General features: G+C 44.8%; 1 protein-coding gene across 5 annotated transcripts; it reads left to right on the plus strand.

Moving 5' to 3' along the window:
• The first annotated feature begins 4290 nt into the window (after window positions 1-4290).
• On the plus strand, window positions 4291-27945 carry SERPINA6 (serpin family A member 6). Of its 5 annotated transcripts, none has more exons than XM_019745889.2 (6): window positions 4307-4429; window positions 4749-4872; window positions 15392-16020; window positions 23159-23429; window positions 25841-25988; window positions 27433-27945. In XM_019745889.2, exons 3-6 carry the CDS (start codon window positions 15411-15413, stop codon window positions 27616-27618), a joined length of 1215 nt encoding a protein of 404 aa, XP_019601448.2. In that variant the 5' UTR covers window positions 4307-4429; window positions 4749-4872; window positions 15392-15410; the 3' UTR covers window positions 27619-27945. The 5 variants fall into 5 exon arrangements, with proteins under 5 accessions (XP_074183091.1, XP_019601448.2, XP_019601439.2 ...); XM_019745899.2 differs by lacking the exons at window positions 4307-4429; window positions 4749-4872 and adding exons at window positions 10027-10129; window positions 12130-12220; XM_074326990.1 differs by lacking the exon at window positions 4749-4872 and having other exon boundaries at window positions 4291-4429.
• Window positions 27946-27957: the final 12 nt, after the last annotated feature.

The following is a 27957-nucleotide window of genomic DNA, read 5'->3' on the forward strand; positions in this document are numbered from 1 at the left end:
CAGACAGAAAAGGACAAAAACTGTATGATTTCACTCATATGTGGAATATAAAATAAAAAGTAACAAATGAACTAACAAAATAAAACAAAAACAAATTCATAGATACAGAAAACAGAATGGCATTTACCAAAGGGGTGGGGGGGTGCAAACTGGGTAAAAGGAATCAAATATATGGTAATGGAACAAAAGTAGACTTTCAGTGGTCAGTACAAAATAGAGTACACAGATATTGAATTATAATGCTGTATACCTGAAATTTATGTTATTAATAAATGTTACCTCAATAAAAAAAGAAATATTAATAAAAAGTTATGAGATGGTAAATTTTATGTTATGTGCATTTTATCACAAAAGATAAAAATTATGTTTAAGTTATATAATAATCATTATATGACCAATATTTTCTAAGTAAGCGAGTGAAATGTCTGACATATTAAGATATTACTCATAATCCTGTGCCTTTATGGTAATTTTACATCAATTTGTTGAAAATATATACATTCAACTGTCGTATCAAAAATGCATAAACAAAGCCAAAGGACAAACTGAGAAATTTTATAACAGGTATGACAAAGAAGTGATCATTTTAATTTTAAAGAATTCTTTCAAATCTATAAGGAGATCATAGGTAATCCAGTAGAAAAATGGGCAAAGGATTTAAGCAGGCAGATTACAAGAAAATAAATATAAATGACCAATGAAAATATGCAAGAATTCTCAATCCTATTCATAATTTAAAAAACACAAATCAAATTAACAAAGTGCCATTTTCCACCTAGATTGGCATAAACATACGAGGCTGGCAATACTCATTGCTGATGAGCATGAGAGGAAACAGACATTTTTATATAATAGACAGTGGAGTAAAAACCTGTGCGATCTCTTCAGAAGACAATTTTTTAACAACTATTAAAATCAAAAGAAAAAAAACTAAAACCCCTGTTTGACTCAGAAAGTCTACTGCTAAGAATGTACCCAATAGAAATATTTACAAACAACGAATGTAAAAAAAAGAAAGTCTTTTTAATTGTATCATTGTTTGAAGAACAAAAACATCCTAAATGCCCATCAATAGGGAGTCGATTATATAAATTTAGGTACACCCCTACAACAGAAAGTCATACAGTCTAAAAAGCATAAGGCTAGCTCTGTATAGGCTGATAGGGAAAGATCTCTTAAAGAAAAAATACAGTAAAAAACAAACTACAAAATAGTGTGCATAGTATGATTTCTTCTGTGAACACATACATTTATTTATCTAACAACTATTTACTGAGCACCAGCTATGTGCCAGGCACTGGCTGTGCAACTGTGAACAAAACAGACACAATCGTTCCCACAGGGGCTCAATGGGGGAGCCAGGCAACAAACCAGATAAGTCAATCCCATGTATAGAACCAGGGAAGAGGATGAGTCCTACTGCAAAAAATAATACAGGGCCAGAGGATGGGGAGTGCTGGGATATGAGACACACTCAGACAGAGTGGCCAGGGAAGGCCTCGCTGAGAAGGTGGCACCGGAAACCCAAGGCAGGTGAGAGAGTAAGCCATCGGATATCTGGGCGAAGAGCAGTAGTCAGGCAGAGGAAACAGGCGAAGACTCTGGGGCAGGAAAGTGTCTGGCATGTACGAGGGCAGCGAGGGGCAGTGTGCCGAGAGCAGTGGAGAGTGTGAGAGAAAGAGAAGCAGTAGAAGAGGGCAGACATGCACCTGCAGTGCCTGGCTCGGTGGTGGGGAGGGGCCTGCCACACTGCACTCCTATAAGGAAGGGCTTTTGTTCTGAGTGACCTGGAGCCCAAGGAGGGTACACAGCAGACGCAGGAAGCGATTTATGTTTTGACAGGATCACATAAAGAGGTGGATGGTAGAATTGTAGACCATTTTGTCTTCTCCTTTAGAGTTTTCTATATTTAAAAAGTATGAAATACGAATTTAAGGATAAAATGGAAGGGGATGCTAGGAGATAAGGAAAGGTGGGTGAGCAAGCAGAAGCTCAGGGAGGCCATTCTATCCTGGACAGAGAAACAGGGGACCTATCTTGAAGGCATTTCCCTGGGGTGCTCGTTTGTGTTACAGCGGGAAAGTCTCCTTGATGAAATGTGTTTGGAAAACGGGACAAATCTTTACTGCAGGTCTTCTCAGTTCCTTTCAAATATTACCATCCACGCGGGAGAGAGATGATATAGTATTCCATGGAGCCATTTCTTTATGAATCCTATGTAGGGTTCCATGAAATACACTTTGCAAAATGCTGCTGTGGGTGCTGAGGCTCTCGGGGGGGTCTTGGCAAGGGCATATTGCATTGTCAGCTCTCTCAGGCAGTGGCCAAGGGAACTGGTTGGAGGGGCAAGATGGGGAGACCTGGGAGCTTCCTCTCCCATCACGCACCTCTGGTGCCCCTTCTCGGCTAACATGCCCTGGTTTTCATAGACCATGATTCAGGTGCCGGATCCCCCTGCACGCTGTGACCCAGTGGCATCTCCTAAAAGCTTGCTGATGCAGCAGTGACGTTTGACATTCTTGGTTCAGAGTGACAGCACCACCTGCTGCTGCCCAGAGACCCACCTCCTCCCTGGTCATTAATTGGAGGACAGTTGAGGTGCACGAGGCAGAGTGGACAAACAGGATGGTCAGCCACGGGGGAGGAGGTGGCCAGGCCTGTGATTACACAAGCTCCCATCACCTTGGGCCTGTTACTATTAACTGTTTCCAACCCAGGGAGCATCAGCAATCTCCCCCGTCAGGGCGCTGTTTTGCTCATCTCATTGGCTGGATCTCCAGTGATTCTCACCTGGCCTCTGACTGTGATCCTGATTAGTCCCTCATAAATATGCAGTGTCAATCCCCTGGACTACACATTGTGCGTTGTGTGAGTTTCATGGAAGTTCAGTGAACAATTTTGAATTACAAACGTCTTCGTAAAAAGAAGCAAGGGCTTTGTAGAAATGTTATTGCCCTGCTGCTTTTTCAGAGGATTATCTTTCCTGATCCGTGAGGACAGTGGTACAGGTGGTACCTGAACATGGATGCCTGACAGAAGATACGGGACCTGAAATCCAGCCCATGCTGCACCTGCCCAGTGGTGTGCCCTGGTCTATGCCCACACCCATCTGGTAATACAGCTGTTCTTTTTGTTTTACACAAAGATGCTGTTACTCCACAGGGTATGTGATAAAATGAGCACAGGACAATGTTAGTGGCATAATCTAGGTGGTAGAGTTAAGCTGTTGTGGGTTGAATTGTGTCTCCCCCCAAAAAAAAAAAAAAATTTGTATGTTAAAGTTCTAGTACCTCAGAATGTGACCTCATTTGGAGCTCTGGTCTTTATAGAGCTAATCAATGTAAAACGATTACCTCCACCAGTTTCTGCCCTGTCATTAGGATGGGCCTAAATCCTATGTGATCGGGGTCCTTAAAAGAAGAGGAAATGTGGACACAGAGATGTGAACACAATGGGAAGATGATATGAAGATGCCATGAGAACACCCTGTTATCACGCAGATGGGCACACCCAGGAGGGGGGCCTGGAACAGACCCCTTCCCTCACAGCCCTCAGAAGGAACCAACCTGGATTTCAGATTTATCACTTCCACAACTGCAGGACAATAAATTTCAGTTCCTTAAGCACCTAGTTTGGGGTACTCAGTTATGGTAGCCCTCGCAAACTAAAACAGATGCCTTTTCCTGGTCTGCTCCCTGGCTCGCAGTGGCCTGATCACCCCCTCGGACTTCCAGAGAGGACACAGATGGAAGGAGGGCTTTTGGCAGTGTTTCAGCAGAGAGAAAGGAAGTGAGTGATAATGAAGGGAAGGCGTTGCCCATTAGGATATAAAGACCAGCTAATGTCCAATAATGAGACTGTAAGCAAAGAGCTTTTGCCACTGTTGATTTTTGACACCCAATGCTAGTCCACAAATAAAGACACCAGAAGAGGTTGTTTAAAAACCCACAGGAACCCAAGCAACCAAGCAGGACAAAGAGTGGTGGGTGTGTGGGTTCTACTCCTGGCACGTCCACTCACGAGGTCTGTCATCTTGGGAAAGCCACGTGAACTCAACTTTCCCATTCACAAAGACACAGGTTATTGGGAGGATTAGATAAGGCATTCCATGGAAAGCACATAGTGGGTGCTCAAGAACTGGGGACAAAAATCCAGAGACAGGATTGAGATACGCCCCCCGAGGACTCACAAACAGGCTCAAAGGCTTGTTTGCACAATAAACAAGTAGCCACAGGTGAAGGTCAGCAGGCCTGTGGATGCAAAGTCAATACTGATATCAGGTGATTTCAGGTGTTTATCCCCACGAGACACTGAGAATAGGCTATGATTTCTAGTCAATCCAGAGAAAATTAACAGTGGATTAAAAGAACACTTGCTCATGAGACAAAAGAAGGGATCGTAATTCTCACTTTGCCTCGGGTGACCCTTGGTAAGTAAGCCCCTGCTATCTCTCCAAACCTCTACTTCTTCATCTATAAAATGAGCATTGACCTAGATACAAATGGCAAACCCGTGGCCATGTGCAATTCCTTCTGCTCTCACATCCACAAACAGGCATCACCGATCTGTCATGGCCTATTTTCATCTTCGTTTAGACACAGCCTCGGGATTCTTTTCAAGACAATACTCTAATAACCACTACAATAGATCCAGGGTGGCAGTTTAGATGGGCACCAATGACCAGTTTCTATGTTTTGTGAGTCTGATTCCTTTCTTGGCTGGATATGACTTCATTTTCCATCTCTCAGGACTTCCGTGTGGTGACTGGGCTATTTCACTGCCTGAGGTCTTACGTCTGGAATTGTCCTACTGTTCCACATCCCCTCCTCTCAGACCAGATGTCCAACACCCTCACCAGGGCCCTGGAGCGTGGTAATTCTATTATTTTAAGTGACCTGGCTTCCTCTGTCCGTGCCCAAGATAGTCACAGTTAATGGATCCGGCACGCTCACGTAGAAAGATGGAGGCTCAAATGCCTTCTCAGCTCAGTCTTCCAGGTAGCACCCACTGATTACTTAACCCTGATGTGTCAGATAAAATGGCCATTGGCCATTTCACATGTTCAAGAAAACATGTCCAAAGAAAGTCTGGAGCAAATTATTAAACCAAGAAAAAAGTACCTCTGTGTGTGTGTGTGTGTGTGTGTGTGTGTGTAGATATCAGCTTCAAACCAGCATCATAGGAATAGCTTTCTTTTTACTACTCAAGATGAAACCTTCAACCCCATTTCCCCTTCTCCTTTCCCCTCTGCAGCAACCTCAGAATGTGCCTATTCCCTAGAAGTTACCTGTTATCGTAGAATATAGATCTGGGTATCACAGCTTTTCATGCCAAGACTGACTTAATCTTCACAAGCTGTTTGCTTTTGAACAAGTTACTCAATCTTTCCCTGGTTTCATCTGCAAAACAACAGCACTAGTGCTTCCCCATATGGTTATTTTAGTTCATATTCTATTACCTAGAAGACATTCAACAAATACACCAGATTGGCTGCTATTTTTGTGTGTATTACTATCATTATTAGTACTATTTCTATATTGATCTATCAACCCTTGGGTTTTTGCACAGAGGAATACGATACTGTTCATGCCCCCACAAAAACGCGAAAGGGAGCAGAGATGGATGAATGAACTGGAGAAGCAGTGTGAACACGGTGGACTCTGCAGCCCCTTAGGGCTCTGCTCAGTGGTTTCTTAGCCTGCAAATCCTCTTCCCTCTTTGTGGCTGCCCATATCCTGCCCATCCTTGAGGACCCAGCTCAAGTCCACACCCCTATAGGAGCTTCCACTGAGTATTCAAATCCCTACTCTGTCTGGTACAGGACGCTTAATCTTAGTTAATTCTAGTTGAATTCTGTTTATTCAACATATCAACTCAGGATTCTTTCAAGGTCAATTCAAGGTTTCCTCAATCCAGAGTTCCATACACCCCACTACCTAGCCCTGAGGTATTTGGTATGGAAACCATAGGCATGCACAGTCTCAGCAATGCGATTAGTCTAAATCTTCCCTTAATGCCCAGGCAAGGTTAAGCATATAGCAAGTGCTTCAGAAGTGGATGGATGGGAGGATGGATGGATGGATGGATGGATGCGTGGGAGAAGGAATGGTGGGTGGGAGGATGGGAAATCACTCCCCACAGAATGCGGCATCTGTCCTTCACCGTCAGCCTCTCTGATAGTGCAGTGAGGCCACTCTCCATGGCCAGGTCGGTTCATCATTTCCTGTTTTTCTAGTTCCCCATGCGCCAGTGAGCCCTGCACACCATATACCCAAAAGATGTAGGTGCAGTAGGCTGAAGGCTGGAACATTGCCTGAGGAGGATACTACCTGTCCTTCCCATGTGTTTTTGCATCTTTGACCACCAGAATCAGCTGTTGATGTTGGCTACCCTCTCTACTCATCAGCCAAGGAGAGCTGTGCACATGGGCCAGCCTCCAGGGTGCTGTGGATGCATCAGACTTCTAGTACCTGGCCTATAAGTAAAATTTACCTTCCCTTAGCCTCATGTCTTGTCCCCATGACTCCCAGTTAGTACCTGAGGAGACAGAGCTCTCTGTATGGTTGTGGGCTGGGTGAGGGGGCGAGTAGTCAGTAAGGAGAAGAAGCAGAGCAGCGCCACAGGACCTGCAGGGCTCACGTGCAGGTGGGTCATATTGTAGAGAGTAGCCTTATTCTGAAATAGCAAGGCAGTAAAGGATAAAATCAAGCTTTTAGAGGCAGCAGAGTTGGACTTGGAACTTGGCTCAATAACTGGCTAGTTATTGACTTTGGATAAACAGCTTTACCTTCTAGGGACTCAAATTTTACAGGGGTTGGTTGTGAGGATTAAATGGAGTATTACTCAGAGTCCCCTCGATGGTTCAAAAGATGATGCTTTTATGAAGATACTACGTAGGAAGTTGTAGAAAGGGTTAAGGGAAAAAACAGGAGGGTGTCTGACAAAACACCCAGAGGTTAGCAAAACCAGGGAGTTCTCACCTGCCCAGAGCTGAATGAGCAAAGAGAAACATTCACCCTCAAATTAATAATTCAAACTGAAATCCATCTGGATTTTTTTCAACTTGGCAAATTGATTCTAAAGTTTCTCTAGCGAAATAAACCCGCAAAAATAAGTAATGATGTTTTGAAAATGAAAATTTGCAGAGATCCAAGATGGCAGAGTAGATAAACACTGTGCCTGCTTCCTTCTGTGAACACAATAAAATTACAACTAAATTATAGAACAATCAACCTGGAGATTCAACTGAAATCTGGCTGAACAGAAGTTTTATAACTAAGTACATAAAGAAGAAGCCATGTTGAGACTGGTAGGAGGGACGGAGCCGTGGAATAGGCCCCAAACCTCTGTGTGGCGGTTGAAAACTGGAAGGGATATCTCAGCCATGGAGATTCTCTCCAGAGGACTGAGAGACCCCAGCCCCACACCAGCCTCCCCAGGCCGGAGTACTGGTGCCAGGAAGAGGAGCCCCCATAACATCTGGCTGTGAAAAACAGTGGGGATTCTGATAGTTTGGGTGGGCCAGAAGGCTGCAGAAAACCCAGACGTCCTCTTAAACAGCCTGTGCATAGACTCGCTCGCTCCCTTGCAGACACTCACCTTGGGCTCCAGCGGAGGGACAGTCACTCGGAGGACATTGGAGGCATACAGGGGCAGGCAGAGGTGTGTGGCTTCAGGTGAGGACTGGAGGGAAAGTTGCCATTTTGCCTGCATGGGGCTTTCCTTAGTGCAGCCGGCAGGCAACCCACCACCTTTCCTGTGTTGAGCCTGCCCCCTACGCTTACGGCCAAATCTGAATCTGATTGGCCTGCCTGAGCTCCACTGCTCCACCCTGCTGACTCACTGGGACCCCGCCCCACCCAACTCACCCAACACCTGAGGCACTTTCTCTAAGAGCAGACAGTCCAGCCTGCATTGACCTCTTTCTTGAAAAAAAACTGGGGAGTCCACAGGACCTAGGTGGGCAGCAGCTGGCCTTGGTGGCTCTGAGATTTGTGCTGAGTTGCTCCAGGCTCAGCACTGGAATCACATCAAATTCTACATTAACCTGGTGACCACAATTCTTCCCACTCTAATGATTCCCTCAGATCCTGCCTCACCCAACTTGCATACCAAATGAGGCTTTATCAGGGGCTGATTCTTACAGGAGCTGGCATGTGGCAGCAGGTTTCTGGGTGTCCTGGCTTTTTGCCAAGCTACCCCAGGCCTGGTACTGCTGGCAGACATCTTCAGTTCACAATGTGTCCTCTCCTACCATATAGAATTGTAAACATGCCTCAATAAGTTCCAAATGTTCTGTATCACATAGATGATATCCTTTGACCTCAATGAAATAAAAGTAAAAATTAATACCAAAGAGTAGCCCAAAATTCTAAATAAACTAAATGACATATTATTAAATTACCCTTGGGTAACAATTAAAACAATAAAAGCAATTAAGAAATACTTAGAAAAAAGTGATGATGAAAATAGTAAATTTCAAAAATTTGAGGAACATAGCTAACTCAGAATTCAGATGAAAACTTTCAACTCTAAGTACATTATATGGAGACTGAAAATGTTAAAAAGTAAGGAAGCTAAGCATATAATTCAAGAAAATAGGAAAAGAGCAACAGAGAATTTGAAAGGATGGTAAAAAATATAAAAATAAAAATAAAGGCAGAAATCAATGAAATATAGATTTTAAAATACCAATAAGAATTAACAAAACTAAAAGCTGGTCTTTTGAAAAGATTAATTAGCTAGACAGATCTCCCTAACAAAATTCATTAAGAGGAAGAAAAAGACAAGAAATGTGTAAAGTATAGAACAAAAAAATAATAATTACTGATTGACATATTTAATAATAATAATAAATTCCTAGATAAAACTTGAAAATTGGCTTAAGAAATAAAAAAATTGAAACAACCAATAAGTATTAATAAAACTGAAATCCCCTCAAAACTCTAGCCCCAGCCATGTGCCCGATTTTCCTCTTTCCTCATGGAAACAGCTCCCCTCACCCCTGGAGGGAAGTAAATGGCACTGTCAACCCAGCAGAGGGCACTGGACCCTGGCTGGGCATTTTCAAATGCCTATTCTGTACACTGTAATCAGTCCAAGAACAGACAATCATGTTCAAAGTCCTTTGGGGGACTGACATGAATACTGAGAAAAAGTGACTCTCTCTCCTGATATCAAAGGATCCGTTAGAACCAAATAACCTGGAGCCACAGTGGCCACCGTTGTCTCCGCCTTAGAGAGACTAAAAGAGGAAAGCAGAAGAAAGCACGCACAGCTCAGAAAGAATTTTTTAAAAGAGAGACAGATAGATCTGATGACTAACTTGGGACCCCTGGATCCAGCCAGGCCTGAAGCCCTCTTCACCCTGCAGAACTCTCATTCAAGAGACCCAATAAATATTCTTTTTTGCTCTAAAGCAGTTTGAGTTTGGTCTCTGTCAATGCAATCAAAAGAGGACTGATGAAAAAAATATGGGGAAGAGGGGAGTTGTTAGATTTTAGAGTTGCATGGTCTTGGATTTGAATCTCAAGGACAGCTCACTTCAGTTCCATGTGCCTCAGTTGCCCCATCTAAAGAAAAGTAATAACAATATCCACTCATAGAGTCGTTGTGGAGATTAAATGAGATAATCCATGGGAAGCACTTGGCTGCTTTTATTCCATGTTTGTCTCTCTTACCAGAATGAGATCCCCTTAAAGGCAGGACCGTGCCAGGCTCATCTTTAGCATGAGGTTAGCACCTGGTTCTTCAAAGGTATTAGTGCCATCATGCTAATTAAGGGTACCTGTGACTTCTGTGTCAGCTGCCACTGGGCAATCACAGACATTGATGCAACACTAACCACATTTTGCTATTAAAAAATAAAACTTCAGGGAATCGAACGGAAAGTTAATTTGGAGCATTGTTGTGCTTACTCAAATTTCCTGGAAAAGCCTCCCTTTGGTTAGTGGCTAGGGGGAGGGGATCACCAATGAGGAAGGCCATTGGCCCCCCCTCTAACCATTAACCAGCAGGGAAGCTGACTAACAAGATTTAGCAGCAGCTGCTCCGCTGGCTTACTTACACACACAAGGACCCAGGACAGCAGGACCCAGTCAGCAGGTGCAGCCTGAGCTCTCTGCAGACCGTGAGTAACACCTGAGGTCACTCCATCCTCCCGCTCCGGCCAGGTCTGCAGAACATGATGACAGCAACTTGCTTATTTGAGTTTTTTAATGGGGCACTGAACATCAGAACAGACAGAGGAACAGGAGGCAACCCTGGGAGGGCTTCCCAGAGTCTGTGGGTCGCCCATGTGAGGGCTGATTTCCTCTGGCCTCCTGCTTTGCAGGGGTTGACACGCTAAGAGCTGTCCCCATCCATCACTCTCCCTGTGCTCCAAAGCCCAGCCAAACAACATAACAGCCCCGGAGACCAGATGGATCAACGCAAAGCAGCACCCTGTTGGGGACGCAGGGTGGGAGGGAGAGGGTGCCTGGCTGGCACAGAGCAGACTGTGTATTCTACAGAGTCACACACACCTCCTGGCTCGGTGACCTGGGGCAAGGATACTACACACCGAACAGAACTGGCTGTATTTACACCACATGTTACGAGGTTTCAATGCAGAGGGCCCACGACTATACTGGCCCACAGGGACATTTGTGGAAATAAAGAACACAGTGGGTGTTTACTGTGTGGGTCACTTCAGAAATGAGGAACAAGGAGGACACACATGAAATGAAAGTCATGATAATATTAATGCTACATTTTCACAGAGCTGAGTACCTTTTGGAAAGCGTTTTACTCATTCTTTTGCTTTCTATAGAGAATGGCATGGCACAGACTCTGCAGTCAGACCACACGGCTTAGAATTTCAGCTCTAACTCCTTGGGTCTCAGTTTTTTCATCTGCACCATGAGCCCAGGAAGACCCATTAAGTGAAGTCACATAAGAAAACACTGACCACAGTGCTGGCTGATCTTCCCAACCTTACTGTAGAGTTTTCACCCATCCTGAAGGATTAACACAGGAGGGGATGCAGTGAGAAAGGGAAAGCAGGAAGAGAAGGGAAGCACGAGGAACCTGGATGGGGGCAAACCCACCCCACTCCACGCTGCACAGTGCATGGGGTCCTTGCCCAAGACAAGGGCAAAGACAGAAATCTAAAGCAAAAATTTCACTGCAGTGTGATGGGGCAGTGACAGAGAGAAGCACAGAGGAAGGGCTTCCTGGAGGAGGTGACCTGGGACCAGAGTACAAGAGGCAGTGAGCCAGGCAAGGCAGGGAGGGGATGGGCCACATAGGGCAAGGGTGGGCAGGTGCTTTCTGCCCAGCTCCCAGGTCAGCACCAGCTCCGCAAACATTGGGGAACTGAAATGACCTTGCTGGGGAATTGAAATGACCTTGCCTCCCTGACCCCAACAGAGGGAATGAAAATCTGATGTGTGTGGGGAAGAAGCCCCTGAGACAGCCAGTGTTCTGCAGCCAAGACTTCAAGGGGTGATATTTGAGGCTGGAGTCAGGGCTATCACCAGGGATGAGGTCATGAAGATCAACCCCGCCTGGGGGCAATGGAGCCACTGAAAGGTTTTCAGCAGAACTCCAATCAGCTTGAATTTTAGAAAGATGCCTCTGGCTGCTGAGGGGAGAAAGGATTGGAGGGAGCTGAGCAAAAGGCAAGGAGCCCAGGTAGGAGGTGACTGCTAATCCTGGTGGTTAGTAATCGAGATGATGAGCCCCAAACTCGGGCTGTGTACAGAGACTGGAGAAAATTAGAAGATCAAGTGGGCAAGGTCCAGGGCAGGTATTAGTATCTATCTTATACTAAGGAAACTGACATAGAATTGAAACAGTCCCCCCATGTCACCTAGTTCATGACTAGCAATGCCGATTTCCTAATCCACCTTGGTTTGCCATGAAAACCAGGAAAATGACAGAATCATCTACAAAGACAGGCAGCTGGGGAGGGACGGGGCAGGGTGGCCGGGTCGTTATTGAAGCAGAGAAGCAGAACACAAAGGTGGGAATTTCAGCAGGAATTGTTTTTCCACCCCATGGAAAAAGGCACATGGGGAGGGTTGGAAGAGAACTTAGGGAGGTCAGAGGGATGTTTGCACATGTCTCGTGCGAAGGTTCTGGTTTCAGAGCGTGCAAGGAAAACGGCCTCGGGGCTGTTCCCACCAGTGGTGCCCACACTCTAAATGCACCGCATTCTCCTGGGGACACTGGTTTCACTGTGAGTTCCTGACCCCTCCCAGAGTGGCTGGTCCCATAGGTGGGGCAGTACGGGGGGGAGGGGCCTGTTTCTCCTATAAGCATCCATTCTTTATTGGCATGTAAGGTGGCTCCATAAAGCACAGGGCTTTGGACAACTGGCCTTGCAGACAGAACATCCACTTACTGATTCTGACCTTGGCTGAATTTTTTTTCAATTGCTCTTACCAAATATATTTTAATGGACTATATTTAAGTTATGTCAATACCACACTGTTGATTATTGTGGCTTTATAGTACATTTGGAAATCGGGAAGTATGAGACCTCCAAATTTATTCTTCTTTCTCAAGACTGTTTTGGTTATTCAGGGTCCCTTGAGATTCTATATGAATTTTAGGATGGCTGTTTCTATTTCTGCAAAATACATCATTGAGATTTTGATAAAGATTGCATTAGGGAGTAGTAACTCTTAACAATATTAAGTCCTCCAATACATGAACACAGGATGTCTTTCCACTTATTTATATCTTCTATAATTTCTTCCAGCAATTTTTTTTTTTTTTTTTTTTTTTTTAGTTTTCAGTATGTTAGTCTTTCCTTGGTTAAGTAGTCAACTCCTAAGTGTTTTATTCTTTTCAATGCTATTGTACATGAAATCGTTTTCTTTACTTCCTTTTCAGATTGTTCATTGTTAGTATATGGAAACAACTGATTTTGGGGTGTTGACTTTTTATTCTGCTACTTTGCTGAATTAGTTTATTCATGCTAACAGTTTGTATTGTGGGAAGTGGAATCTTTAGGGTTTTCTGCATATAAGATTATCTGTAAACAGAGGTAATTTTACTTCTCTCTTTCCAATTGGGATGCCTTTTATTTCTTTTCTTTTTTTTTCCTCCCTAACTGCTCTGGCTAGAGCTTCCAGTGCTATGTTAAATAAGAGGCAAAGGCAGGCCTCCTGTCTTGTTCCAAACCTTAGATAAAAAGTTTTCAATCTTTCACCATTGAGTATGATGTGGGCTTTTCATAGATGGCCTTTATTATGTTGAGGTAGTTTCCTTCTATTCCTAGTTTGTTGAGTGTTTTTTATCATGAAAGGGTATGTTGAATTATGCTAAATGCTTTTTCTGCATCAATTGAGATGATCATGTGGGTTTTTTTTTCTTCATTCTGTTAATGTGATGTATTACATTGACTGATTTTTTTATGTGGAACCATCCTTGTATTACAGGAATTAATCCCACTTGGTCATGGTGTGTCATCCTTTTAATATGTTGCTAAATTATAATTGCTAGTATTTTGTTAAGGATTTTTGCATCAATGTTCATAAGCGATATCATCTGTAGTTTTCTTACAGTGTCTTTGTCTGGCTTTGTTATCAGGGCAATGAATGAGTTAGAAAGTGTTCCCGCCCTTTTCAGTTTTTTTGAAGAGTTTGAGAATTTGTGTGATTTTTGTTTGTTTGTTTGTTTGTTTGTTTTTTTAATGTTTAGTAGACTGCAGCAGTGAGCCCATATCATCCTGGGTTTTCCTTTGTTGGGAGGTTTTCAATTTGATTCCATTTCCTAACTTCTTTAGGTCTATTCAGATTTTCTCTTTCTTTGTGATTCAGTCTTGATATGTTTTGTGCTTCCAGAATTTTTCTGTTTCTTATAGGTTATCCAATTTGTTGGTATGTAATTTTTTCGTAGTATTCTCAATTTTTCTTTTTTCTATAGAACTGGTAATAATGTCCCCACTTTCATTTCTGATTTGAGCAATTTGAGACTTCTCTTTTTTTTTCTTACTCAGTCTAGCTAAAAGCTTATCAATTTTGTTAATCTTTTAGAAGATTATTATATTGATTATTATTATATTAACTATATTGATTAGACATATTTTACTTTAGTTTTATTGATTTTTCTCTAGTTTTTCTAGTCTCTATTTTATTTATCTATGCGCTAATCTTTATTGTTTCCTTCCTTCTGTCACCTTACTACCAGCCTCTCTTGGTAACTATTTGCATGAAAATTTTTTTCCATTCTTTCATTTTCATATTTTTGTCTTTGGATTTAAAATTAGTCTCTTGTAATCAATGGATAGCTGGATAATCTTTTTTTTAACCCATTCTGCCAATCTATGTCGTTTGATTGGCTAATTTTATCCATTTATATTTAAAATAACTACTAATAAGAAGGGACATATTTTTGCCAATTTCTTATTTGTTTTCTATATGCATTATAGTTTTTCCTCCTCAGTTCCTATATTACTGTCTTATTTTGTGTCTTGTTGCTTTTTTGCAGTGAAACATTTTAATTCCCTTCTCACTTCCTATTTTCTTTATAGCTACCAGGGAAATTACATTTAACATCCTAAAGTGATAACACTCTCATTTGTTATAACACTCTCATTGAATTTATGCCAGCTTCACTTCAACAGCATACAAAAACTCTGCTCCTATATCTTCGTCCCCACATTCTTTCAGTTTGTCACAAAGTATATCTTTATTCATTGTGCATCCAAAAACATAAATTAATAATTGCTTTTTATGCATTAGTCTCTTAAATCATATGTAAGATAAAAAGTGGAGCTACAAACCAAAATTACAATGATACTGAATTTTAGATCTGCTCATGTATTTACCTTTACCAGAGATCTTTATTTCTTTATGTAGCTTCTATTTGCACCCTCGTGTCCTTTCATTTCAGTCAGAAGGACTCTCTTTAGCATTTCTTGCAGGGGAGATCTAGAAGTAATGAACTCCCTCAGCTTTTGTTTATCTGGGATGTCTTAATTTCTCCCTCATTTTTGAAGGGCAACAGTATGGTCAGACGAAGAATTCTTGGTGACAGTTTTTCTTTCAGTACTTTGACTATATTGATGGGGTAGATATTTAACCTTTCTGAACCTCTGTTTCTGCCTACCTAAAATCAGAATAATTGTCTACTTTACTAGTTTGTTAGCAAGAGTTAGATGAGAAAATATAGGCAAAATACCTAGGTCAGCATTGGGCACCTGGTAAGAACTTGGTAAATCATAGCAAGTATAATTCATACTTTCAGATGAGGAAATTAAGGCCCAGGATCCAAGGTGGAGGAAGGAGGTGGGGCTTGACTAGGGTCTTCAGTGGACAGTGGGGTCTTCTGCCTACTGTTCCACCGTGGCGTACTCTCTTGGAGACCCCGCATCATCTAATGAGCATTTCTAATTGTCCAGGGCCCAGCCATCCTGAACGATGCTGCTTACCCTGTACACCTGTCTCCTCTGGCTGTCCACCGGTGGCCTCTGGACTGTCCAGGCTCAGGACACCGATGCTGACATGAGCACGAGGAGCCATCACCGGAACTTGGCTCCAAACAATGTCGACTTTGCCTTTGGCCTGTACAAGCACCTAGTGGCCTCAACTCCTGGCAAAAACGTCTTCATCTCCCCCGTCAGCATTTCCATGGCGTTGGCTATGCTTTCCCTGGGTGCCTACAATGACACACGGGCCCAGATTCTCCAGGGCCTGGGCTTCAACCTCACTGAGAAGTCCGAGGCCGAGATCCACCAGGAATTCTGGTCCCTCCACCGCCTTCTCAGGGAATCAGATACCAGCTTGGAAATGACCATGGGCAACGCCTTGTTCCTCAACCAGAGCCTGGAGCTTCAAGAGTCATTCTCAGCAAGTACCAAGCGTTACTATGAGTTGGATGCCTTGACTACAGATTTCCAGGACTGGGCCAGAGCCAGCAGGCAAATCAATGACTATATCAAGAAGAAGACACACGGGAAGATCGTTGACTTGTTCTCGGAGCTGGATAGCCCAGCCATACTTATCCTGGTCAACTATATCTTCTTCAAAGGTATCTCTACCCATCCCATTCCGACAAGACCCCATCTACTATTGCCAAGGACAGTAACAGTTATCAGAACCCGGGGCACACTCTTAGGCAAAGCCTTTCATTTTACGAAGCACATGCACATCTGTGACTCTCCATCTTCACCATAATCTTAGTAGGAAGGTGGAATTATTAGGTTGGTGCAAACATAACTGCGGTTTCAAAGGTTAAAAATAATTGCAAAAACCGCAGTTACATTTCCACCAACCTAATATTTAATCTTATAAAAGATCAAAATGACAACCAGCATAGTGGAGTGATTTGCCCAAGCTCTGACAGGTGATTTGAGGCCCAAACATGGAATCCTGAACACTCTGGCTGCCTCATGAGCTACAAAGATTGGCTGAGTCCCAGCACTGAGTCAGGCACTGGGCCAGGCACTGGAAATACAGCCTAGGACCAGACAGACCTCAGGAACTCTCAAACTGTCCCTGAGCCACTGTATACACATTTCCTCGGCACTCACAGCCAGCTCTGACCAGGTCCCGCCCATGCCAAACTTTAGCCCCTCCCACCAGTTTGGAACAGACTTTCCAAAGTGCCTGTTCATAAAAATGACCAGGGAGATTTGTTAAAATTATAGATTCCAGATCTCACACCAGTGCCACTGAAGCAAAACCTCCTAAAGAAAGCCCTAGAATTTGTATTTTTAACAAGGTACCCTCCCCTAATCATTTTAATGATCAGATGATTTAGAGACATACTATTGTCCTTGAGAATAAATCTAAATGCCTTAGCTCTCAACCTCCATCCACCCTGAGGGACATTTAGCAATGACTGAGATATTTTTGGTTGTCACAGCTAGGCATGGGGTGGGGTGTGCTACTGGCATCTGTTGGGTAGAAGCCAGGGATGCTGCTAGACACCCTACAGTGCATGGGACAGTCCCCACAAATGGCTATGGTCCCAAGGATGAGAAACCCTGGCTCAGAGTCACCTGCTTCTCTGTCCTTTCTAGCCTCATATTCACATTTTCCCCCCACACACAAACACACACCACACACAGAATGTCTGACTACACTGAATTCCTTTCATGTCCTTGAGCATGGCTATCCCTGGGGAAGCCTGTATGAGTTCCCTACTGCTGTTGTAACAAATTACCACAAACTTAGTGGCTTAAAACAATGCCATTTATTATCTTACAATTCTGGAGGTCAGAAGTCCACAGTGCATCACGCTGGGTTAGCAAGACGTGCTCCTTCTGGAGGTATAAGGCTCTAAGGAAGAATTTGTTCCTTGCCTTTTCCAGCTTCTAGAAGCCACCTGCATTCCTGGGTTCATGGCCCCTTCCCTTTTCAAAGCCAGGAATGCATCACTTCAACTTATGCTTCAGTCATTACATCTCCTTTCTGACCCTGACCCTCCTGCCTTCCTCTCCAACTTTAAGCACCTTGTGATTACATTGGGCCCACCTGTATAATCCAAAATAATCTCCTCATCTCAAGGTTAGTTGAAGAGCAACCTTAATTTCTCTTGCTATGTAACATAACCTAGTCACAGGACACAGACATCTTTGGGGGGCTATTCTTCCTGCCACAAAGCCCATGCCCTTTTGGTCTCCTGACCCCTCCCTCCACTTGGCTGACTGCATGACATTTCTTCCTACCTTTCAAGTCTTGGCTCCAAAGTCACCTCCTCCGTGAAGCTTCCCCTGATTATCTCAGGGAAATCCCTGCTTTTCTCTCATATGTACTCTCTGCAGTCTTCCCACAGCTCATGTTAACAATCATCTTATCAGAACTTGTAACCCAAGTGGTTCAGTTTTGGTTAAGCAGTCATATTCAAAGAAGTATAGATGAAACAGAAAAATAAGTAATTACAATATTTCACATGTGTCTATCAACAATATTAAAGATCATCCAAATCTAATCCCCAGCAAAGACTCCTCATGAGCCCCTTTTGTTTTCCTCCTCAGCTTTCACTCAGGGCCTCCCATTGGTCAACATCCCCTCTTCCCTGTCCCAGCTCTTTATTACCTAATGGACTTAGCGTCTTGGTAAGCCCCCCTCCTCCTGCCTCTGGGTCTTTCTCTGCCTGTTCTCCAGCACAAGTCTGGGAACTCACCTGGCAGAGGCCTCCCTCCTTGGAGGGTGGCGAGGGTGAGAGCCTGCCCAGACAAAGGCCTCATTCTTTTTATCCCCAGCTTTACTGAGATAGAATTGACTTATAACACTGCGTATGTTTAAGGTGTACAATGTGATGATTCGATATATGTATATATTGGGAAATGATTACCAAAATAAGGTTAGTTAACACATCCATCACCTCAGTTAGTCACCTCTGTGTATCTGTGATAAGAATATTTAAGACCGGCTCTCTTAGCAACTTTCAAGCTTATACGTAATACAGGGTTGCTGACCGTGTAGGGACCGTGCTGTGCATTCGGTCCCCAGAACTTATTCATCTCATAACTGGGAGTTTGTACCTTTTGACCTTCTTCACCCATTTCTCCCAACCCTCGGCCCCTGACAACCATCATTCTACTCTCTGTTTCTATGAATTCTATATTTTCAGATTCCACATATACGCGGTCTGACTATTAAGTTCACGAACTTGTTGCAACGCTGTTGCTAACCTTTTTTGATATCAGAGGGATTATTCATTATAAATTTGTACCAACTGGACAAACAGTAACCAAGTTGACTATTTGGAAGTGCTGAAAAGGCTGCATGATAAAGTTAGATGAAAATGACCTGAACTTTTCGCCAACAATTCATGGCTCTTGCATCACGACAATGCACCAGCTCACACGGCTCTGTCTGTGAGGGAGTTTTTAGCCAGTAAACAAATAATTGTATTGGAACACCCTCCCTACTCACCTGATCTGGCCCCCAGTGACTTCTTTCTTTACCCCAAAATAAAGGAAATATTGAAAGGAAGACATTTTGATGACATTCAAAGACATTTTGAGGACAACAAGGGTAATACGACAACAGCTGATGGCCATTCCAGAAAGAGTTCCAAAATCGCTTTGAAGGGTGGACTAGGTTCTGGCATCGGTGCATAGCTTCCCAAGGGGAGTACTTCACAGGTGACCATAGTGATATTCAGCAATGAGGTAGGTAGCACTTTTTCAAGGATGAGTTCGCAAACTTAATTGTCTGACCTCGTAAGTGAGACCATACAGTATTTGTCTTTTTCTGACTTATTTCACTAGCATGATGCCCTCAAGTTTCGTGCGTGTTGTCACAAGTGGCCAGATGTCCCATTTTGGCTGAATAATATTCCATTTTACATATATATGTAATATATTATATATTTTCTTTATCCATTCATCCATTGATGGACACTTAGGATGTTTCTTGGCTACTGGGAATAATGCTGCAATGAACATGGGAGTGCAGATGTCTCTTTGAGATAGTGATTCCGTCATGTTTGAATATATACCCAGAAGTAGGATTGCTGGATCATAAGGTCATTCTATTTTTAATTTTTTGAGGATCCAACGTAGTGTTTTCCATAGTGGCTGCACCAATTTACATTCCCACCAGGAGTGCTCAAGGGTCCCCTTTTCTCTACATCCTCACCTATTCTTGTTTTTCTTGTCTTTTTAATGGTAGCCATTCTAACAGGTGTGAGGTGATATCTAACTGTGGTTTTGGTTTGCATTTCCCTAATGCTTAGTGATGTTGAGCACATTATCACGTACCTGTTGGCCATTTGAACATCTTCTTTGAAAAAATACCTATTCCAGCCACTTGCCCATTTTTTACTTGGATTATTTGGGTTTTTTTTTTTTGCTATTGAACAATATGAATACCTGATATATTTTGGATATTAACGCTTTATCCAATACATGGTTCACAAATATTTTCTTCCTTTCTGTTGGTTGCCTGTTATTTTACTGATTATAACTTTTGCTGTGCAGAAGCTTTTTAGTTTGATGTGGTCCTGCTTCTTTATTTTTCCTTTTGTTGCTTGTGCTTTTGGTATCATATCTAAAAAAATCATCATAAAGACCAATGTCAAGGAGTGTCCTTTTTCCTATGCTTTCTTCTAGGAGTTTTATGGTTTCAGGTCTTATTTTTAAGTCTTTAATCTATTTCAAATTAATTTTCATGAGTGCTATAAGATAGGTGTCCAGTTTCTTTCTTTCTCTTTTTTTGCATGTGACTAGTTTTCCCCACACCATTTATTAAGTATTCCTCATTGCGTATTCTTGGCTCCCTTGTCAAATATTAGTTGACCATATGTGCAAGAGTTTATTTCTGGGCTTTTAATCAGAACTTCATTGGTCTATGTGTCTGTTTTCATGCCAGTACCATACTGTTTTGATTATTATAGCTTTATAATATAGTTTGAAAGTAGGAAATGTCATGCCTCCAGTTTTGTTCTTCTTTCTCAAGATTGATTCGACTATTCAAGGTCTTCTGTGGTTCTGTACAAAAGGGCAGCATTCTTTACAACTGACAGTGAGAGGGCCAAGGAGTCTGGGAATGTTTGCCCAGAAATGTTTCTGGGTGCTCTCCCAAATTCCACAGGTCATCTCTCCCACTGGACTTGTACTCTTGTGCATGGCTTCCTCATCTCTTTGGTGGCCCCAGTGCATTTGCATAGTGCTTGGCATGTGGAAGGAGCTCAATAGTAGTTGCATAGACGTTTGACTAAAACAGACTTGGGAGAAAAGCACAGCAAACCCAAGTGCAAGGAGGGCTCCCCTAAGCCTGAGAGGAGCCTGCGAGGGGGCTGGTGGGACAGGTATTGACACAGCATCGTTTGGCACAGGGCTTCTCTCTCACACATCCTCAGCATTCTCACAACCTCAGTGGAGCTGAGTTGATGGGAAATAATAGTTCCTGGCAATAAAACCAGAGAGGCTTTGAATACCTGCATGCAGGACCGGACATTGACAAGTGTGTGGGCTGCCTCGTTGCACACAGATTTTCTGTGATGCAGCAGAACTAATTGGCAAGTCCCTGTTTAACCTAGTGAATACCCTGAAATGTTTCCAGCAAGCCAGGATATAAACAGGAATGAAGAGTGGTGTAGGTATCCTCAGGACATGCAACTGTCCCTCTCATCTTCCTTACTTAGTGAACTGTCATGACAACTCTTTTTTGAAGAAGATTAAAAATGTTGTTAAAGTATTTTCCAGGGGAATCATCCTTGTTCCCTCTGATTTTCCCCCATAAGTTCTTAAGTTTCTGTAGCATGAGTTCTCCTGGCCCAAGAATTTTCAAGAAGAAATTCCTTAAAGTAGACGTTAGACCCCATTTGGATATGTTATGCTTGCTTCTAGAAAAGAAATACTCAGTAAAAAGCAAACAGCAAACTTAAGGATGAAAACCTAACACTGAAAAGTATTTAATTCATATATCAGTGAAATCATATGGTCCTCAACTTTTTCTATCTGACTTATTTTGCTCAGCATAATAATCTCGAGATCTATTCATCTTGTCACAAATGGCACTATTTCATCTTTTCTTATGGCAGAATAGTATTCCGTTGTATATATACCACAACTTCTTTATCCATTCATCTATCGAAGGACTTTGGTTGTTTCCATGTCTTGGCCACTGTAAATAAAGCTGCAGTGAACATCGGAGGATACATATCTTTATGGATGTTTTCAGATTTTTTGGATAAATACCCAAGAGAGGGATTGCTGGGTCATATGGTAATTCTACTCTTAATTTTTTTGAGGAACCTCCCCACTGCCTTCCATAGTGGCTGCACCAGTCTGCATTCCTACCAACAGTGTATTGAGGGTAAACTTTAATTAAAATAAAAAAAGTATTTAACCCACTTTTTTTTTCCTTTGGTGAATTGGACAAGTTAGCCACAAAACACCAGCCCCTTCAGTTTTGAGAACCCCAGACTTCCTTTGGAGGGTGGTTCGAAAATCATCAAATTATCTCACTTGCTGTGAGACAGATAGAGCAGGAGTTGACACTCAGTCTCTAGGGATGGAGCACACACAGCTCCTGGGTCTCCAGGGTCTGCATCCGTAGCTCTTTTCCCTATGTCCTCCAGCCTTTCCCTGTTGTGTCCGTTAGTAGCCCTTATAGTGGGGTTGAGGCCAGCTCAGAACCAAGAGTTTTGGCCTCATAATCCATAGATCCCACAGGTGGTGGGATGGAGAAGGTTCTCCCTGGAGCTACGCTCTGGCCACCTTCAGGCACCCTCAGTTGGAAAACAGAAACCTCACAAGGGCTTCTGGACCTGAGGTCAAGGGCAGCCAGGATACCTGGGATCCGCTGGACTCAGGGTCCTCAGTAATCTCCAGACCCCAGGAGACTTAACCTAGAGTCCTGGTAAGATTCAACCCAAATCTTTAAATATCCAAAAGTCTGTCACCTGTGAGAGGACTCAGAGTTGTTTGGAGTAAGCTCAAAAGGGCCAAAGAGGTCCAGCAGCCACGTGTTACAATCAGACAGGATTTGGCTCTCAGGGGCAATTTTCTTTCAATCAGAGTGGACCCGTACTGGAAAGTCCCATCTGTGAAGGTAGTGAATTGTCCATCACCAGACAAGCACACAGGCTGTGCAGTGACATCGTGGACGTGCTGGAAGGGAACTGACTCCAGCTGGGCTGGGAGCCTGGGACCTTGAAGGAATCTTCTCACCCTGACTCTGCTTCCAGGAAATGTGGTGTAGCTCTCAGGGCCACGAGGAAGGCCAGGAATCTCCTGCAGGGGAATGGATACAATCAGCTGGCAGCCAGGCTGCCTACTGGGCTTCTGTGGCCAGGACATCAAGGGGTGAGGACGGAACGAATGGTCCATTCCTCCAAACCTCCCTTGACCCCGAGCTTGAGTCCAGCACCACGTCCAGGATACACTGCAGGCCGGGGGCCATGTGGCAGTCTGGTTTACTGAATCCTACCCCAAAACCCTAAGGCCAGCATTCTCTCTTTCACACCTTCTTTGCACTTTTAGAGACAAATCTCAGAAACAGAGCTAATCTGAAATCCATGCCAAGAAGTGGAGGATGGAACAGGCTTTAAACCTCTGGCAGGGAAATCACAGTGGCTCTGGTGGGGACCTCCCAGGGGTGAGCGAGGCTGCTGCGTAACTGGCTTAGCGGTGACCTCTGGTGCTCTGCTGCCACCCCAACTCCTGCTCTCACAGACCTGTCTCCTGCCTTCCCTCTCCTCTCCCCAGGCACATGGGCACATCCCTTCTACTTGGAAAGTACCAGGGAGGAGAACTTCTACGTGAATGAGACGACCCTTGTAAAGGTGCCCATGATGTTCCGGTCAGGTGAGATCAAGTACCTCAGCGACCAGGAGCTCCCCTGCCAGCTGGTGCAGCTGGACTACATGGGCAATGGGACCGTCTTCTTCGTCCTTCCGGAGGAGGGGAAAGTGGACCTGGTCATCACTGCCCTGAGCCGGGACACCATACAGAGGTGGTGCAACTCCCTGACCAGTAGGTAAGCCCTCCAGCCGACTGTATTGACTTCTGCAGTGGACCTGTTTCCAGAAAGTGGGGAGGGCAGAAGAGGGGTCCACTTGATGTCCTTCTTCCCCCAGACTCACCTCAAAGGTCTCATGGCAGCAACAAGGAACGAGAACATTCCCAATGGAATGAAGTTAGCAATCTAAGAATTTGCAGGCAGAAAAACTAGAAAGCAGCTCTTCTACTTTGTCATGCGTGTAGGGTTTGAGCTCTAGGGTTTTGAGTTATTTTTACTTTGAATGATACACTCCACTGCTCAGGGCTGGTGCTTTTGGAGAGATGCATCAGCTCCGTGAGGGGACGTGGTGGTACCCGGGAGTCTGACCTCACTAATGCAGGGAAGAGGGGTGTGGTGGGTTCTGTGACTCAGACGCATCCCTCGTGGCTGTGTGCAGGACACAGAAGGCCTTCTTCGAGTCCTGGAACCAAACTTACCTGCCTTTGAGTGTGTGTGAGTGGGGGTGAGGGGGTGGGGTGCATGTGAGCCCGTGTTTGGGTGAGGGTAGGGATCCATTTGCTGGCTTTTCACCATTTCAAGTGTCCCATCCGCACCTCATCCGCACCCCCTGAAGGGAACCTGTAACTCAGGTACAGTGCCAGCGGTGCTCCTCACGCACCATGAGCCGAACAAAGACTGGGCCCTAATGTGTTGCAAATGACGTGGATAAACTTTCTCTTTACACCAAAAATAATCTCTTCACTAAACTACCTTGGCTTCCCATTAATGAACAACGTGCCATTTCCTTCTAAATATTTTTTTTAAATAAACATCCAATGTAAAATTTTGAACCATTAGCTCTCATATGTGATTGGGCATGAATTCTCTACTCAATCCGAAAAGTGTCTGCTGAGTGCCAGAAGACAGACCCTACGGTGCCCCACCTCCGTGCTTGTGTCACCCCTTCACCATCTCAGCCCTCCCAGCACCCCCCGCCATGTTGTCCAGTCGTTTACACCCCACCTGCCACAGGAAGCCTCCGCGCCCCACTCACAGAGCGTCTACCCTCTCTCCTTCCTCTCTGTGCCCTGGTCCCACTGCTGTGTGCCAAACCTTCTGTGCTGTGTTGTAGGGGCAGCTCTCCCAGGGTCAGGAGATGGGGCTTTGAGGTTTCTTCACATCTCTGCTGCATCTCTGCGGTGTGACTGTGGGGGGTTCCTCGGCCTCTCCTGAGCTTCAGTCTCTCAACCGGGACAATGAAGACGTTGACCCTGACTTGGGAGGGTTGTGTGAGCGTGTGCGCATTTGATGAGCTGCAGAAAGCAAAGGTGGTCCGCCAGGTGCTTGGTGGAGGTCTGTCTCCCTTACGTTCCGCTGCTATTTCCCCATCGAGAGCATTTGCATGTCCACTCACCTTCAATTCCTCCTCAGATCCCCTTGAACAATAAATCTTAAAGTTCATCTTGGCTGCCCGCCAGCCTCCAGCCCCTCGCCTCCCCCAGGGCTGCATTAGTTCAGGGACGAGGAGGCCTGGCGCCAACCCCCACCCAGCCTGCTGGGGAGCCTGTGCCCTTTCGCTGATGGCCTGCAGCCACAGGATTTCAGGCGTCTTCTCTCCCTCTAAAGAAGGAAGAAGTTTTGACATGAAACGAATGTCTTGATATATAAAAATGTTCAGGCACGCACCCCATCCCTGCCTGATTCCACTTACCTTTCTAGAAACCCCACCTGCTTTATCCAGCGGGAACTGCAGGCCAAGTCATCAAATTCCTGCAGAATCAACCTGAGAGCTTTATCACAGGAGGTTCCTGACAGGCCGTGTCGCCTTACACGGCCCTGCGGTGCAGATGAGGACCAGCAGAGGGAGGGGCGGGCCTTGGCTCTGCCACTCAGCATCAGTGGCCCGGCCTGTCCAGAGCTTTGCTCCCGGCCGGGGGCTCCCTCCAGTCCTGCGCATCTGCTGGGGGTGCTTGGGGACTTCTTGCGGACCCTTTTCTTCACTCTCCAGTAGTCCAGCTGTACCACAGGTGGAATCAGCTCAAAAAAAGGGTTGAGGGGGGTGGTAGATAAGGGTGAAGGGGGTCAAATATATGGTGATGGAAGGAGAACTGACTCTGGGTGGTGAACACACGATGGGATTTATAGATGATGTATTACAGAATTGTACACCTGAAATTTATGTAACTTTAATAACAATTGCCACCCCAATAAACTTTAATTTAAAAAAAAAAGTTGGGAAGAAAAGATTTTGCCATTCATAGACCCAAAGAGGAAGCTGCCTGTGTGGTGAAGGGAGGGGTAGAACCTGCCCTGTCCTTGTCCCTTCCCCGTCCCCAAAGTGCGTGTCTGGCTGGGAAGCAGGGTCTGGAGAGATCACAGGGCAAACAGAGTGTGACCGGCCGCTGCAGCCCCGAGAAGCTGTGACCCCGTCTGCTTCCCCCGAGCAGCCACGTGGACCTGTACATCCCGAAGGTCTCCATCTCCGAAGCCTATGACATTGGGAGCCTCCTGGAGGACATGGGCCTCGCAGACTTGCTCTACAACCAGGCGGATTTCTCAGGCATCACCCACGAGGCCCAACTGAAGGTGTCAAAGGTAAGTGTCTCTAGATCCTATCTCTTCTCTTTTCCCCCCAAAATATTCACAATATAAACAATAATGAGCTACACGGCCCCCATTCATGACTAGGCCCCGGGCTGAGAGCCCCAGGTCTCGTCCAAGCCCCTAGTGTTACGATGGCCTCAGTGGAGCCTCAGCAAGAAAATGTGCTGTCCCCCCCAAGGTCACACAGGAAGCCAGTGATCAAGGAGGGACACAGCCTGGGCGGCTACCCATTCTGCCAGGCCACACAGAGGAGGCACTGTGCAAAATGAAGTCTTCATGGCAGGCCTGTGAGAGACCCCCAGCAAAAAGGAACCTGGAAAGTGGGAAATGTCTAAATGAGATCACACTGAAACTTCTACCCAATGACATTTGTTATCTTCATCCTTCAGCCTTATGTTTTGTCATTCATCCATCCATTCATTCAGAAAATATTTACTGAATATCTACTATATGCCCCAAACTGTGCTATGCACTGGGTACGCCTCCACTACCTCGATGTGCCCCTGTCACTTGGGTGACAAAACAAGTGAGGGAACAGGAGAAAGTTGTAGTGGCAGCAGCCCCCTCACTCAAGCACACAGACTCTGACCATTGTGTATCTGGTACACAGTATGTGCTCAATAAAATGTATGGTGTGTAAAGGACCGAGTCAAACACCAACCTCTTCCTATGGTGGGTATTATCCCAACTTCTCAGTGGAGGAATCTCCGGCTCAGGGAGGGCAAATAACTCACTGTGGCCACAGAGCTAGTAACTCACAGCCTGACATTTGACCTAGGGTCTGTTCCACTCAAAACCTCACTTCACAAGACACACATTGCAGGAGTTGCTACCCCAGGCCAGCTTCCTTCTGGCCACGTGTGCCTATGTACAGAGCCACTCAGAGCCTCCAATACCTTGCTGTGCAGTCAGTGAGAGGGGTTATTAACCATAGGATGTAGTTGTTTAATTAGCTAGTTCTGATCTGTTGGAGGCTTTTGATACAAGCTACTCAAGCATTTTGCCAGTTTCAGAATTCCTTCTAATTTTGATCACAAGGGACATTTCAACAGTCAGAGATTACCCTTTTTCATACAAAGTAGGCATGAGCCCTTCACATAAATTGTACCCTAAAGTTGACCTAGTGAAGGGGAACAGGAGTGAGGGCTCCCTCTACCAGCTCCAGTTCGAACCACGAGACCGCTAACCTCCATGTGATGGGTTCCATCTCCAGGCTTTCTAAGGAGGAGGTCTAGGGGTGGCCCAGGTTCTGGAAATGGACAGACCTCAGCTCCCATCAGGGGGTTGCCCCTTAGATACGGAGCCAGCATGTGGCCTCTGAGCCTCAGCTTTCCCATCCCTAAAACTGAGGCTGAGAGGAGCCCACGCCACTAGGCGTGGGGCGCTCCCAACACACAGCAGGTGCTTGACCACCCGCTTTGGTCCGTCCCCACAGGTGGTCCATGAAGCCATGCTGCAGCTCGATGAAAAGGGAGTGATGGCAGCCACCCCCACTGCAGTCCCCCGAAACGTGACGTCTGAGCCTCTCACCATCCATTTCAACCGGCCCTTCATCGCCATGATCTTCGACAACTTCACGTGGAGCAGCCTTTTCCTGGTCAAGGTTGTGAATCCGACCTAAGGAGCCACCCTCCCGGGAGCCATAGCGCCATCTGACTTTGGGCACCAGGAAGGATCTGAGGAGTGGGAGTGTTCCCCCACTCTTCTCCAGGTTCTCCTCTGTAATAAATAACTGTCATTGTGACATCGAGGGAGACAGGTGGGACAACTGACAAAATTTGAATAATATCCATATAACAGAGTATCAATGTAATTTCCTGGTTTTGATCATTGTACCATTGTCATGTAATATGTGGACACTGGGTGAAGGGTGTATGGAAACACTAGTATTTTTGGAAATTTTTGTATGTTTGGCATTATTTCTAAATAAAAACGTACAGAAAAGAAATCATGTAACTCA

This window comes from Rhinolophus sinicus, linkage group LG03 (assembly GCF_036562045.2).
Source record: "Rhinolophus sinicus isolate RSC01 linkage group LG03, ASM3656204v1, whole genome shotgun sequence".
NCBI classification, from domain to species: Eukaryota; Metazoa; Chordata; class Mammalia; order Chiroptera; family Rhinolophidae; genus Rhinolophus; species Rhinolophus sinicus.